Below are 15,334 nucleotides of genomic sequence, written 5' to 3'. Positions count from 1 at the left end.
GCTGTCTGCATCCCTAATGTGTTTTTATCACTTCTGTGTTTTGGCTTGTTTTCCAGTTTGTGTTCTGCCGTGAATGTAAAGAAGAATACCATGAAGAGGAATGCAGCTCTTTCCTCAGCACACAGGGAGCTGTGGCCCAAAAGGTAGAGATACCCACAACTCATTGCATCTTGATCATTCTCCTTTGCCCAGCAAGAGTGACATTTGTTAAGTTGATCCTAATTATAATCCTAAGCCAAAACAATTTTGTTCATGATGAATTATTCTGGCCATTGGGGTTGATTTTGTGGTAGATTTCAGTTGCTTTGACTGACAGAGCAACTGAGTTGTCAGGAGCACACAGAGGTCTGCCATCAGTTGATAAGGAGAAGCTCTTCCCAATGGGCTTCTGGGGCTGTCTCTATTTAATGTGAACACCTCTGAAAGGCTTTCTTTAGTCTTGCTGCCTTGCAGCTTATATTCAGTGCACCAGCCAGGAAATCATGTGGGTTTGGACTGAATAACAAGGTTTTTATAGAGCCTGTGGGAGAAAGTGCTGTTGATAATTTATGTTTTAGCTTAGAGAAATAAAAAATGGATTGCCTAGGCTAGAAGCTGTTAGCTGATAATTACTCTAGGCAGTTCTGTAATGTTGTGACTATTGTAGCTATAGCCCTGGACAGGAAATTGTTTTTCTTTCCTGGCATTTGTGTTTGAGATTGAAGTGACTGAAGTTTCCCTGCTCTCCATGACTAATCAATCACAGTCAATTAAAACAAAACAAACAACTACAACAGCAACAAGAAACAGGAGAGGTTCCCCCTAAGTATCTAAATATCTCACAGCTTGATGGCCAGGCTGATCTTCTAGGAAATAAAACACTATAATTCAGATGTCTGGAATGCTTGATGTTAAGAGGTAAAGCTAACCCAGGCCCCAGGCAGTTCAACACAGTAGATGCAGGATTGTAAGCAGGTGCTGACAGGGTGTGCACCCAGCTCTCAGCTATGCATGCACAGCTCCTGTCAGCGCCTACAGGCAGGCTCTGTCTTAAGCTGGCATTTGGGCCTCACTCTTTGAATGCAGAGACTGAGATGGAGCTAGGAACCTGAAGGGAACCTTTCCCATCAGTTACCATGAGGTGGTTCTTTTACTATACTTTGGAGACAATGCAGGAGGCTGCGACCCATGTAGAGATGTTTCTCTTTAACTTTTCTTAGTGAAGCTCCTCTACTTTATAAAAAAGAACCAATGCTCATCAAGACAGAATTAAACAGATGATATCCTAGCACGCAGGACATCTGTCTCCAGTGCCCTGCAAGTGGTGTATAGTAGGAGGCTCAAAATCCATCTAGCCCAGAGCCCTGTCTCTGACAGCTCTCAGTTACTGATGTCTAGAGAAAAGTGCATGACTGTAATCATGCTTCATTCTCTGAATGTTTTCCCAGCTTCTCGAGACTTATGATTCAGGTATAGAATTTTGTATTTAGCAGCGAACAGCGAATTTTTATTCCTTAAATTTGTGCAACCTCCTTTTGAAGCCATATGTATACTTCTGTCATTCACATTACTTTGTGATAGGGAGCAGCTTGGCTGTCCTCTGTGAAGAATAAGCTTGCTTGTTTGCAGCAACCGTAGAAAAGTGTTCCAGCTCCCATTCACATCTATGTAAAAACAAAACAGCTTCAACAAAGACATTGGAAGATTCTTAAGTTAAAGTATCCAATAACTTGATGAAGTAAATCTCAAAATCTTACCCAAATTATGCAGAGCTAGAAATTGAACATGAATAGTGTACCTCTTATCCACCAAGCTATTTATGTCACTGTACAAAGTACTTCAACAATTTTGAGTCATTGAAAATTAGAGCGTGTATAATTTCATGCTGGATAAAGTTAGAAGACCATAGGAAGAAGTGGTTTATTTTAAAGACTTGCATATTGCTCTAGCTTCTCCTAATATTAGTTTGAGTGCTACATCCATCTAATCCCAAGTCTCGCCCAGTTAGATCTGTTAGCTTAGGGAAGTTGATTACTATTGATGTTCCAGTGTAAAGTGAACATTTTAGCTGCTCATGAAAAACTTCCATTTTCAGTGGTCTTCAAAAAGCTGTTCCAAGAATAGTTAAATGGTGTCAGGATATCTCTTTTAGCTGTGCAAGTCTGTTCCCCAGTACACAGAAGATTAGAGACTACTCAAAATTCATTCTGACGCTAACTTGTGTGGAACACAATTGACTTACATCAGCCTTCTTGTTCTTAGAAATGCACTGATCCAATTCCTCCACAAGATGGTGATGTGCTACTAGAGAAATGTTCTTACTTGCTTCTAGCAAACACTTGAGCAAACTGGGAACTAGCTAAAGCAGTACCAGCCGAAGTGCTGGTGAGATGCTCTTTTCATCTGAATTGCACCAGTAAAAAATTGTCTTGCATACATCACAAGTGTATAATGCATACAAAACATTCACAAAGCCTATGTGGAAAGAGGTGCATGTGGGACTGTTTCATCTGTTTCACTGACATTGATTTAAATATTTATCCACCTGTATTTTCTGCTTTTGTCCTTTTTGTCCTCTTTCTGTGTGTGAGAGCTTTTGAGAATTTGCTATTATTGTACTATTTTTCAGACTATTATAACTTTGACCATGTCTGTCTAGTTAGGAATAATACATTTCCAGGGTTGCCTTTTAGGGCTTAATTTCCTCCAGTTTGACTCTTACCTTTTCCCCTAGTCAGGATCCTTTCCATTTCATTTATGTTACAAACAGATCTTACTGCCACAATAGCTAGTAGTCAGATTTAAGAGTCAACCACACATGCAGTCACCAAACCATTCTGCTCCAGAACTGATGGATCACAAGATCACAGGATGTGTAGTTTTGGGAAAATATCTTCTATCAGAAAAATACAGTTTTTATTTTGTCTCCTGGCAGCTATAATAGTAAAAGGAATCTTCCCTTTCCTTAGTGTTTCTACACTCACTTGCATGTCTTGACATTTCAAGTGTAAGAGGAAACACTGTGGATAGGTTTAGGCCTAAGTCAGTATGGTGGCTATGAATGTAGGGGGTCATGAGGAGTGGAAAAGAACTTGAAGCAAAGCCAAAAAGTGCTATTGTGGAAAAAAATGGATGGGCAAGGGTTGATGACGACATTGAGAGTGAGAAGAGCTATGCTGCTATCAAAGCATGCTCTTGTGGTCCCGATATCAGAGCACCAAGAGAGCCATCTGCTGTCTGGGCACTGCCCATGCCATTCCCCTGCTTTACCAGGAACAGGGAAGAATTTTGCTGTTTAGGGTAGAAAAAGAGAAATCCAGCAATGGGAATGCAGAGAATAAGCTAGCATTAAATACTTGTATATTAAGCTCTTACATATTTGTGTGCAGATATTGTGTGGTCTATTGGGATGGATAAAATGTCCTCTTTTCTACAAACGTTTCCATTTTTAGCCCTGATCTCCTGTTGAAAACTCATCCTAAGAATGTACTGATTATTTCTCATCTTAATGCATAGGTTACATAATTCTAGGGGAAAAAATATATATCTGAGCCAACTTCGATTGACAAGCTTTCTTTTAAGAACATTGCAGTTTCTTAGGGCTATTTGAAGATTAGAATGTGAGAAGTAGTCATGTTTGATGGATTAAAAGGCACAGTGTGTATGATGGAATCAGTGATACAATAAAGGTGACTCCAGCCAGATTTAGATTTAGAAATAACTGCTTAGCACCTGCTACCTACACCACAAAACCTGGCTCCTTTTAACCTCGCTCATAAATAGACGGAATCCAGCTATAAACCAGCTTCCTCTCTTAATCCACAATTTAAAATTAGACTAGCTAAACTGGCACAAAACCGTTCTGAACAGTTTGGTTTTTAGCACTAACACTAGCACAACTGCTGTAAACCCAAGCCTGCATGAAACATCCCTGGTGGCTAATGTCTTAAAACTTGCCAAGTTGTCCCTTCTGCTCCAAGCTTAGCTATTAAAATCCTATCAAGTCATATGTACTCTTAGCCCCAGCCTGAATTGCTGCTTTGCGAGTTCTAGCAGCCCCAGCCCTGCAAACTGTGTGATTCAGGAAAATCTAGCACTAAACATGAATGTTTAGGTGTTGGTGCAGCTACAAATTAACAGTTTCTGTTACATAAGTTACAGAATAGGTTGTGTGAATGTCTGCCATTTTCTTAAACTGAAAAAATCTTGCTCCCCACTGAAGGTGCTCATTTTAGACTAGGTTCACTATGTGTGCAAAGTCAAGATTTTATTGTCTGTCTTATCAAAATATTAACAAGCTAATCAAAGAACTATTTTTAGTCCATTTACAATAACAGCAGGACTTACCATTCAAATTTAGTCTACCTGGACTTATGCAAGCGTTTTGACATGGTCTCCTACAACATCCTTATCTCTAAATTAGAGAGATATGGATTTGAAGGCTAGGCTATTAGGTGGATAAAGAATTGGTTGGATGATCTTAGCCAGAGGGTTGTAGTCAACAGTTCTGTCATAAGTGTCCACCAAGGGTCCATCACTATGGCCTTCCAATATTTAAAGGAAGATTATGAACAGGAGGGAAATCAACTTTTTACACATGTAAACAGTGATAGTACAAGGGGGAATGGTTTTAAACTAAAAAGGAGGAAATCTAGGTTAGACATTAAGAAGAAATTTTTTTTCTCAGAGGATGGTGAGATGCTGGAATAGGTTGCCCAGAGAGGTTGTGGATGCCCCATCACTGGAGGCATTCAGGGCCAGACTGGGAGGGGCCCTGGACAGCCTGATCTGGTGGGTGGCAGCCCTGCCTGCAATAGAGGGGCTGGAAATGGATAATCTTTATGGTCACCTTCAACGTAAGCCATTCTATGATTCTATGATAGTTAAAATTATGGATATGCAAAGTTTCTGATGTTTTTCTGGCATTATGTAGGACTTATTCAACAACTTTTTGTGCCTCATTCTTCACTGACAACTGCTCTTCATAGCAGCTTTCCTTAAGCACATGGGTCGGAAGGTGAGGACTAGGGAAGCAATGTCCATCCCACTGTAAGCAAAGATCAAGTTCATCTACAGAACCTGAACATTCATAAGTGTATGGGTCTGGATGACAATCTTTCCAGACTGCTGAGCAGATTAGCTGATGTAGTCACCAGTCCACTCTCAATGATATTTAAAAAGTCATGGCAGTTGGATGAGGTCCCTGGTGACTGGAAAAAAGGTAACAGAGGACCCATTTTTAAGAAGGGTAGAAAGAACAACCCAGATTCTGACCTGTCAGCCTCACCTCCATGCAGGGAAAGATCATGGAGCTATGCTAAGGTACATAGAAGGGAGAGGGATGATACAAGCCAACCAGCATGGCTTCACCAAGAGTAGGTCCTGCCTGACCGACCTACTAGCCTTCTAGTCCCCAAACCTGCCCTTTTCAAACCAAACCTCAGTTGCTTGTTGCTTGGGTCCCAGTTTTTACTATGCCCCAATAGTTGTTGCAGGATCCAGATGTCAACTGTTTTTCTTCTACTGGCAGTATATGACTTACCTAGAGCTCCTGTCAGCCCAGGAGCCTCTCAAGACAAACCACAATTAGTCTAGCTCCTCAACTGAGATGTAGCAAAGCCTGGAAGTACATTTTTTTCCAGATCTGATTCAGTTCATCAGTACGTGCTGCCTGGATCCTGACTACAGATGCAGGATTCAGACCTTAGTCATACACCTTCAAGCAAGTGATAAGCTCTGAAGCAGAGCCATCTGATAACTTCTCAGAAGTGCTCTTAGAGGCTCTGTGCTTGCAGAGGTGTAGCATGAAAACATACCCAGGCACACTAACATCCAGGAAAGCCTGTAACATCATCTGGCACTTCGCTGAAGTCTTTTATGTTGTTGTTCCTGGAAAGGCTCCCATCTTACCTGGGTTGGAAGTGAACCATACTTTATTTCCTCCCATTGCCTCATGTATGCAGATCTTTAAATTGCCAGTAGGTGGTATAAAATACTCAGCTGTGTCTTGCTAGATTTCCCTTCCCAATCACTGAACATCTGTCTCATCTCTTATGAACTTTTTGCTGTAGATTTCCAGCAAGCACAAAGAATTGTGAAGGCTGGTCTCTGTGTAGGTGGCAGTTTTCTGTAGTTATGCAGGAAGACATATTGGCTCACTGTGAACAGGAGCTATTTCAGAATTGAATTCTAATGTGGAATTCCCAAACAAAGGCACTCACAGAAAATTCTTAGCTGAATTACTGAAATGGTAAAATCCTAAATATTAAGCTAATGCTTCACAAAAATCAGGTTTGATGCAATGTATTTCTTACAGCATTGTAAGTGGATGTGAGCATAGTGAGGCAGTGCATGGTGCATTTCAGTAGTGACAGTAGTGACAGTAGCTACAGTGGGTCACTTTCACTTGTGCATTGAGTATGGCATTCTGGCTCTTGTTCATTGCTGGTGAAAAAATGCATAGTTAACAATGACTATGTTGAAGAGTAGTTTTTGTAGCTGAGAATTTGCTCGAGCAAATAGAGTTGATGTGCTTTTTGTATCTGTTGTAATTTTGATGGAAATAAATAGGAGGCATCACTTGCATAGCAACCTGCATATTATTTTAAAGAAGTAGTAAAATTTTTTCTTTGAAAATTCAGTGAATGGTGAATTAGTAGGGAAAAAATATATATCACATTGGTCTCCACTGGTATCTGAATCAGCTCTTGGTTATTGATATTTTGTGTTTATGCTGTAGAATACTACAATTATCACTTACACAATTGTTTATTCACTATTGCAGCAAACCTTCCATAGTGCTTTTAGAATAGTGGAAAACAAAATATGTGGTATTTGAAATGGTATGTGATGACCAAGAGTTAAAATGAAAAGCATGCAGTATCATAGAATCCTAGAATGGCTTGGGTTGGAAGGGACCTCGAAACATCATCAGGTTCCAAACCCCCTGTCACGGGCAGGGCTGTCAATTGCTAGATTAAGTACTAGATCAGAGCACCAACCAACCTGACCTAGAACACCTCCTGGGATGGGGCATCCACAACCTTTGTGGGCAGCTTGTTCTAGTGCCTCACCGCCTACTTAATGAAAAACTTCCCTAACATTTAATCATCTGATCTAAATCTCCTTTCCTTTAGTTTAAAATCATTCCCACTTTTCCTATCACTATTTACTTGTGTAAAAAGTTGATTTCCCTCCTGTTTATAATTTCTCATTAAATATTGGAAGGCCTTAATGAGTCTTCACAAAGCTAAACAATCCCTACTCCCTCAACCTTTCATTGTAGAAGAAGTGCTCCAGCTCTCTGATTATCTTCATGGCCCTCCTCTGAACCCACTCCAACAGTTCCACATCCTTCCTGTGCAGAGGTGAGGGCAGGCCTGGACACAGTACTCCAGCTGGGACCTCTGAGGCAGAGCAGAGGGGGACAATCACCTCCCTCTCCCGGCTTGCCACCCATCTGCTGATGCCCAGGATACTGTTGGCCTTCTGGGCTGCAAAAGCACACTGATGGCTCAGCAGATTTTTCCAGCAGGGCTGCTGTCAAGGAGTTCTTCTCCCAACCTGTACACAAACCTGAGATTTCCTTGACACAAGTGCAAAACCTTGTTGTTAGCTTTGTTGAATCTCATTAGGTTCACATGGGCCCATCTGTGTAGGCTCCTTTTCCTACTGGAAAAAAAGGGAAAAGTTAGTTGCAGTGCTAAATGGTAAATACCGACCTCAAAAATATGAATTATTTCACTGCATTTTAGTGAAAGAAAAGGCTACTCGAGAGGTGCTTTGTACAAAATATCTTTCAACGAGTCTCGAGTCACAGTATGAAATCTGGAACATCTATTATTAGACTATTGATTTTTTTTCCCATCAGATAAATTTAAAAAGTTAAATAAAACATGGCTGTACAAAAATGGTACATGTAGCTCAATTTCTTAAGTATCTTACACAATGGAAAAAGAAACTGAGGCTTGGATTCAGTAAGTGGTGTATTCCCAGTGTCAGGCACAGGACTCTTCAACTCACAGATGACTAAGTAAAGGAACAAGAAAAATAACTATAACCTGGAAATGCCCTGTGAACTGAATCCTTATGTTAAAAAAAAAGGTGCACTGGAAGAAATCTGAGAGTAGGTCTTGACTTCCTGTCTAGTGCGGAATAGATGGGAACTATACAGACAGAATTTAGCTTTCATATTTTGGGCCAGAGTAAAATAAAAAGATGTGACACTCTGCTTTTGTTTAAGAGGTTAAACTGACCGTCCATTGCAGCTGTGTTGCCACTTACAGCATAAAAGCATATTCTTCCTTCCATTGGTCCAAAACAGTTACATGGAAGTGACCTGTAAAGCAGACTAGATGTCTGCTTTAGAATGGTAATCATTCAGTATCTACTAGCTGCTTGAGTTTTGTATTAAACAAATCTTCTGATATGAACGGGACGTTCACACATAGTATGCAGAGTGAGAATCTTGATGTGCATTGTCACCAAACTGAAACTCTCTAGTTTTATTTAGTAAAAATTTCTTTTATATCAGACACAATACCCCATGTATAACATGGAACTTGGATTTTAGCTACTTGCTGCCATCACAGACCAGCTCTTTTTTGCAGTAGAGTTCTCTAGGTACATCAGGCCAGTTGACTCACATAAAGCTGCTTGGTGTGAGTGTAGCTGGACCTGAGCGGTACTGACACTATTTTTCCTGTGAGTGAAACATAATTGCATTGATGGATATCTTTCCAGTTACCATTTTAGTGTTTTGATTAGTTGAAGTCTTTCTCTAGATAAGAGCGCTAGTCCCATAGATGAGTACACCTCTCTTTACAAGATTTTTGTCTCTTAATTTACTCATTTTTTTTTTCAAAGCTCCTCTAGCCTATCTGATATCCTCTGTGCATGCTATTTTATCCCAGAGCTTAAATAAAAAACATCAGTAAACATGACAGGAGATTTCTTATGCAAAGATGTTCATAAGACAGCCAGTAGAAGCTGAGAAAACAAAAGAAATTGAAGTTAGGCTGTCACCGACCCTTGCAGATCAGATTTCAAAAGATGAGTCTGCTTTTGCTTGGTGCTCTAACCCAAAATAATTATAGGCAGTGTTAATATAAATATTATGGAAGGAACAGAAGGAAAAGTATTTCTAATGAAAAGGAAACTGCTTTGGACACATTTTTAAAATACTGCAAGACCAGCTCTTTTGCTTATCAGAGTCGAAATAAACAGCAACAACAAACAAGCAGGAGTCCAGCAACTACATTCACCGAAGCTGAGTGCAACATGGTGTTTACAGCTTCATATTTATTTTGAACCACAGGCTTTCAGTTTTCAGATGTTGTTTATGCTATGCGAATTAAGTATGGTTGTAAAAGAGGAGTGCTTATATAAGACAATTTAATATGGTGGCATCTGAATTTAATGTTACGTATCTAAAGCTTCTGATGCTTTTGAACAAGTTGTTCCATACATGTTTTTACTCTGGATGGTACTATTCAGTTGCTGACTGAACACATACTTCAATTCCTTTACGTAATTCTACTGACAAGGTGGCATGTGCCCCATTACCTGTATGAGCTGCTACATTAAAACAGGATGCTTTGCTTCTGTTTGAGCATGCTTTCTGTTTGATGTTTGATCATCATGCTTGATGTTGGTTAACTGTATGAAGAACTTTACCTGTACATGTTTTGTTGTAATGTTGTGTGGGGCTCAGCAGTCTCTGTGGTCTTTTTATCCCTCTTAGTTTTTCCAAAAGACTTAGCGTAGGAACAGAACAGAAGTAAATCTTCATCCTTCAGTGTGACCCAGAGATAGCAAGGTGAATTCTCTCACCGTCTCACTAAAAGGTATTGAAGAAGGGAGGCTGAAAAATGCTTGCAACAGCTCATCTGGAGCTTCCTGTTATTTATGAGTATTCTCTCCTTGTCATCATATGCGGAACGATTTGTAATCGAAAAAAAATCGTGAAGTGGAATGGATGGAATCTAGTAGCTTTTCAGTAATTATTTGACAAATACCCTATAATAACTGGGGAACTGGAGCATACTGCGTCACAAGTGTAGCAAAGTCTGCCATCCATGTGGTGCATACCTGGAGTACTGGCAAAGCTTCCAATCCAAGCCCAGGCATATGCAAACTACCTCTGGCTGAAAGCTCTGGACTATTACCTATCCCATTGTCAAGGAGAGGTCTGCTAGCTTAGGGTGAATGAAGGTGATACAAGTAGACATTGCTAATGGAGAACTGCCATATAATTTTTCCTTTATTATTTGAGGAGAAAATGAAGATAAGTACGTGTGCTTGCAGTCACTGTATGTGGAGCACTATATAAAGCACATGAACACTACGGTCTCGTAAATCTGGGAGGTATGATTTTTTTAATGAATTAGAGAGACTCTTATCAGTGTACCATTTTTCTGCATTTGCTTCCTGCAGCAGGAAGTTTTTAAACTCAGCATTCAGCAATACTAGGCATAAGAGGGATGTTTCAGCTCTAATGGGCTGGAAATAACATGCTGCTGAATCTATTTCATTCCAGAGGTTTTGCAAAGGAAAACATTAATACAATAATTCACTCTGCTGTTGTCATTAATTTGTTCTTTCTCAGTGAATTGTGTATATGCAGTTTGCACTTGTTTATTTTAATTATTTCTGAGTGTTCCAAAGTTTGTCTTTGCTTTTAGAACTAAGGTCAAATGTCTTTATACAAATCCAATTAGCAATTTGGTGCGTGAAATTTTGCCTCAATGTCATCTGCTATTATGGCACAATAAAGTCATTTTCCACAATAAAGATGTGGAAAAAATACATCTCCAAGTCCTGAATCACATCATTTGGATTTTGACTATTTGGGAAAAAAATGGAGCCACTGTGGAGCTCTTCTGAGTTGTATACAAAAATTAAAATTGCATCTGGTCTTCTCTTATGGCCATTGTTTTGAAAATAATAGCAACATTTTTTGCTGCGATAGCAATTTTCATCTTGTATTTATGGATGCTAAATAATTAATCGCTGTTGCAACAGATGACATTAATATCCTCTTCCTTCTGTCACTGTGCAAACCGAAGTCCCACTGCTGTTCCTACCTTCCACATCTTCTGTTCAGGCCCCTGTGTGCTAGCTCAGATCTCTTGCTAAAATCACCCTTCTTTAAAGATCAAGGTGCTGTGAGATCAGTATGGATTATATTCTTTGCTATTAGCCTGAGTAGCATTTTCTATTTCCCAGAAGTTCCTAATGCACCATTCAATGAATGTCACCATTTGCTATGCTGCTCTATAACCCAGCAGTGTGCAGAACCTAACTCCACACTCAGAAGCAGAGAGGTAAAAGTAAAGATCGCTTTTAGGATAGAGCTGAGACAAATTTGTTCATTTTCATTGCCTCTGCATCAGAAATACTGGCAAATGGGAGGAAAGTGAGGATCGGTAGAAGTGTTTAAAGGGCTCAGGTGACTGATACAATTAATAAAATAAAGGAAATGAGACGTAAAAGCATTTTCAAGGTTTAGAAGAGGCTGATTGTTTTAGATGCATGATGGAGCGACCACTAGATGAGTGTTCTTGAGATGTTGCTCTTTGTTACTCCATCTGAACTTGGGTGACTCCAGCCAAGAAGTAACCAACTGCATGTTGCTCACTGACACTGGAAAAAGTCATGTGTTTCATCCGTAGCAGCTCAGTAGAAATCAGTCAGAGTTAAACTCATATCACGTATTTCAAAGTTGGACCAATTTCTTTTTCCTGACTTGTTATAAATAAATATCTTAGAAATTCACATAAATGGGGTACAAATTGATTCACAGAGTGATCTGTAGTTATCTAGAAGGCAGAAACACAAAGAAACTGTAACAATTTTTACAAAGGATATAATTTAGTGTAAGGTCATTGTTTTTCCACATACTTGAAAAGCAAGAAACACAGTATGAGCAGATAGAGCAGCTTTTCAAGGCTGGAACCAAAACACAATGTTTACTTTGAACATCATTTCCAATCCTCTATGATAGAAATTACCCAGGGCACTGCCATCTCTTTTGTCCTTGTATTATCATTCTAGGTAGGAGATTGCCAAGTAGGACACTTGTGTAGATTATGTAATTTTGTCCCACTCATAAATAGGACAAACACAGGAGTCCCTTTTACAGCCCTATTCATGATGACTTTTGCTGTCTGTGTTGTTCAAGCTGGGAAGATGCTTGCTTTCATTATTCACTAGGACTTTGTTACTTTTCCTCCAAAACCTTTGTGTTTCTTCTCTGTAGTTTATGAAGCCTTACACATGTGCACAAGATTATATTTGAATGAAATCTCTATCACAGAAACAAAGGAATATGCTTTCATCATTTTTTGTGATGAAAAAAACAGCTTTCTTCTAGGAACCTTGCTTGGAGGTATTGCATTGCCTTGGTGTTTTGCATTTCTTGCAACATGAGATTTAACCCCTGAAGCAAATATCTCAAACCTGTATAAAATGTCAGTTCTCAACTGGATTCATCTGATTCCAAGCTTCACCTTTTGCTTTACTTGCCTGGGCGCCCCTGCAGCACGTCCCAGTGCCCACTGTGCCCTCCTGTGGGACTGCTTGGGCAGAGATTTGGAGGATGCCATTGATCTCTACCTGGCTTCAGAATCTCCTTCAGGTGGCACACACTCCTGCAGCCTGAGCAGGGAGGGCAGCCTGTGCCACAGCCCAATGCATGTGCTGTGCCCACCACAGGAAAACAATCTGTGAGAGCTGCAGAATTTTTGCTTCAAAATACAAAATGCAGCTTGCACTCATGTGTAAATTGTTTCTCTTTGCAGGGATATATAGTTGATGAAAATGCAGCCATGCAAGCCCGATGGGAAGAGGCATCTAAAGAAACAATCAAGAAAACAACCAAGCCATGCCCCAATTGCCATATTCCAGTGGAGAAAAATGGTAAATTTATTAAACAACTGGTACTTAACTGTCATGTAGAATTAATGTTACAACATATATATATGTATGAATGAGCATGCGCGCGTATGCATGCTATTAGGACAAGAGAGGAAAGGAACAAAGCTTGAATGTTCCCTTTGCCACTTTATCTAGGTTACCTTGAAAGCAGTCACTTAGTTCTGAAGCCACTGACTAAGCCTCACAAAACACTCATGTATGTGATAGACAAGGAAAATGCTGCACTGGCTGTAGCATTAATATGACTGAATGCCCAGCTAGTTTTATACATTTTGGAATGGAAAAAAATAGACATTTACAGTGCAAAACTCATCTCACACTGAAGCAAAGCACAAGTCTGATGAGGTCCAGAAGATTCACATCTGAAAGTGGAATTTAGGAGAATTACATGTGGTCTAGATAGTATACAGCTGAGTTGAAATGAAATGAATCTCGACCCATTGAAATGCCCGCAGTAGAAGATCGAGTCTGAGGAAGAAATGTGAGTGCTGACAAACTGCTTACACTGATCAGTGTCTTCCCTGTGGGGTGAAAAGTAATCTATTAGTAGTGGATTGGTTAAAGCAGGGAACAGGAACAGCAAATAGGCTACACTTTGTAGAATGTGCTGTTCTGAGATTTAGTTGTTTTAAAGTGAATTAATCAAAATACCTTAAAATCAAAATACCTAAGTATTGTATGAATACTGAGTATAGAGATTTCTTCTCCATTTTCCAGCATCAGTTATACAAATGAGACTTTGAAAATGCTAAGTGAGATACTGCAAACACTAAGGAGAAAACATTTGAAGCAGTGATATTGTGGAAATATTACTGAGGAAGAAATAGGACAAAATCCTGAGATCTGGGGTATGAGGAAAGAAAAGAAGGTAGCTGGCAGATGGAAAGTGGGAGATTTCAAGCACAAGGAGCAGAAGGATTGAAAGCATGAATTCAGGAGTGGGAAGGGGAGATAAGATTTGGCAAAGTATAGTGAGCAAGGTAGGCAGCAAAAGAGAGAGAACAGAGGAGTAGGTCAGAAAAGTTATTTACAGGCTTATAAAATGAGCTGGAAAGCCAGAAGGTTGAACTGGGTTACAAACAGACAGAAATTGTGGCTGCTCATACTTATGGAATGTGAACACACAAATAAAAAACCTTCTGGTTAGGCTGGAAGCAGTGCTAGGAGCTTTACTTTCTCCTACACTGTGTAACTTCATTGTTAATTTATAGGCAGTTGTTGTAACACATCATAAATAGAATATCCCTATTTGACACTATGATATAATTTATATCATTCCAACTAGGGAAATTGCTTATAAAAACTACCAGTGTATCAAAAAATAAAAAGTAAAGGCCATTATATTTTTTTCCCCTGGAAGAAAATAATTATTTAAAACATTGTAAGAAGGAACAGACCTTTCCTTGACAGACCCATGACAGAACAGTGCCTCATAATGCAAAATGCCGAAGACACAGAAGCAAGGTAGGAATATTTCAGTGTACTGGAACCAGTTGTTAATGCTGCCATTCAGAAGGACCTTGACAGGCTGGGAAATGTGCTGAGTAGAACCCCATGAATTTCAATAAAGGTAACTGCAAAGGTCCTGAGCCTGGGGAGAAATAACTCCATACACCAGTACAAGCTGGGGACCAACTGGCTGGAAAGCTTTACAGAAAAGGACCTGAATGTCCTGGTATACAAGCTGAGCATGAGCCAGCAGTAGAAAAGAAAAATCTTTGCTTACCCTTGCAGCAAAGAAAGTCAGCCGTCTCCTGGACTACATGAGGAGGAGCATAGCCATCAAGTCATGGGAGGTGATCCTTCTACTCTATGCAACTCTGATGAGACATGTCTGGAGTAGCAGGTCCAGTTCTGAGCTCCCCATTTAACAAGTGGATATAGCAGAGCAAGGCCAGTGAAGGGGCTACAAAGGCAATTAATTTAGAGGAAGGAGCAACTCATGAGCAGCTGTGAGAGTTGGCTCTGTTCATCCTGAAGGCTGAGGGGAATTTTACCAGTGTGCATAAGTACCTGATGAGAGTGGTAAAGAACACAGTCAGATTCCTCTCAGTAGTGTGGAGTGAAAGGACAAGAGGCAATGAGCCCAAATCCAAATGCAGCGATAAAATGTATATGAAAACGCTTTTCACTATGAGGATGGTTGAAGACTAGGATAGGCTACCCAGACTGGTTGTGGAGTCTCCATTCTAAGAAACATTCAAAGCCTGACTGGACATCAACCTGAGCAGCCTGCTTTAGTTGACACTTCTGTGAGCAGAAGGAGGTTGAGTTGGATCATTTCCCAAGGTCTTTTCCCACCCCAGTGATTCTTTGAATTAAGGCATGAAGGTTGAAAGATGCAGTGCTTGTTGTCTTCTCTGATAATGGGTACTGCGTGTACCAGCTTCCAGACTGACATTTGTAAACTGCTGGCAGC

General features: G+C 40.0%; 1 protein-coding gene across 5 annotated transcripts in view; it reads left to right on the top strand.

Moving 5' to 3' along the window:
- PRKN (parkin RBR E3 ubiquitin protein ligase) overlaps positions 1–15,334 on the top strand; it is a 691,175-nt gene that overhangs the window by 660,653 nt on the left and 15,188 nt on the right. For all 5 annotated transcript variants that reach the window (XR_007375493.1, XR_007375494.1, XR_007375492.1 and 2 more), the window contains exons 10-11: positions 57–143; positions 12,780–12,897. Coding sequence is in view for 1 of the 5 variants with exons in the window: in XM_048938032.1 (XP_048793989.1) it covers positions 57–143; positions 12,780–12,897 (205 nt within the window). In the remaining 4 variants the exon portion in view is untranslated. The remainder of the gene's footprint in view (positions 1–56; positions 144–12,779; positions 12,898–15,334) is intronic.

The sequence above is a fragment of the Lagopus muta genome, chromosome 2 (genome assembly GCF_023343835.1).
Source record: "Lagopus muta isolate bLagMut1 chromosome 2, bLagMut1 primary, whole genome shotgun sequence".
NCBI lineage: Eukaryota > Metazoa > Chordata > Aves > Galliformes > Phasianidae > Lagopus > Lagopus muta.
This window is presented reverse-complemented; position numbering and strand designations above follow the sequence as displayed.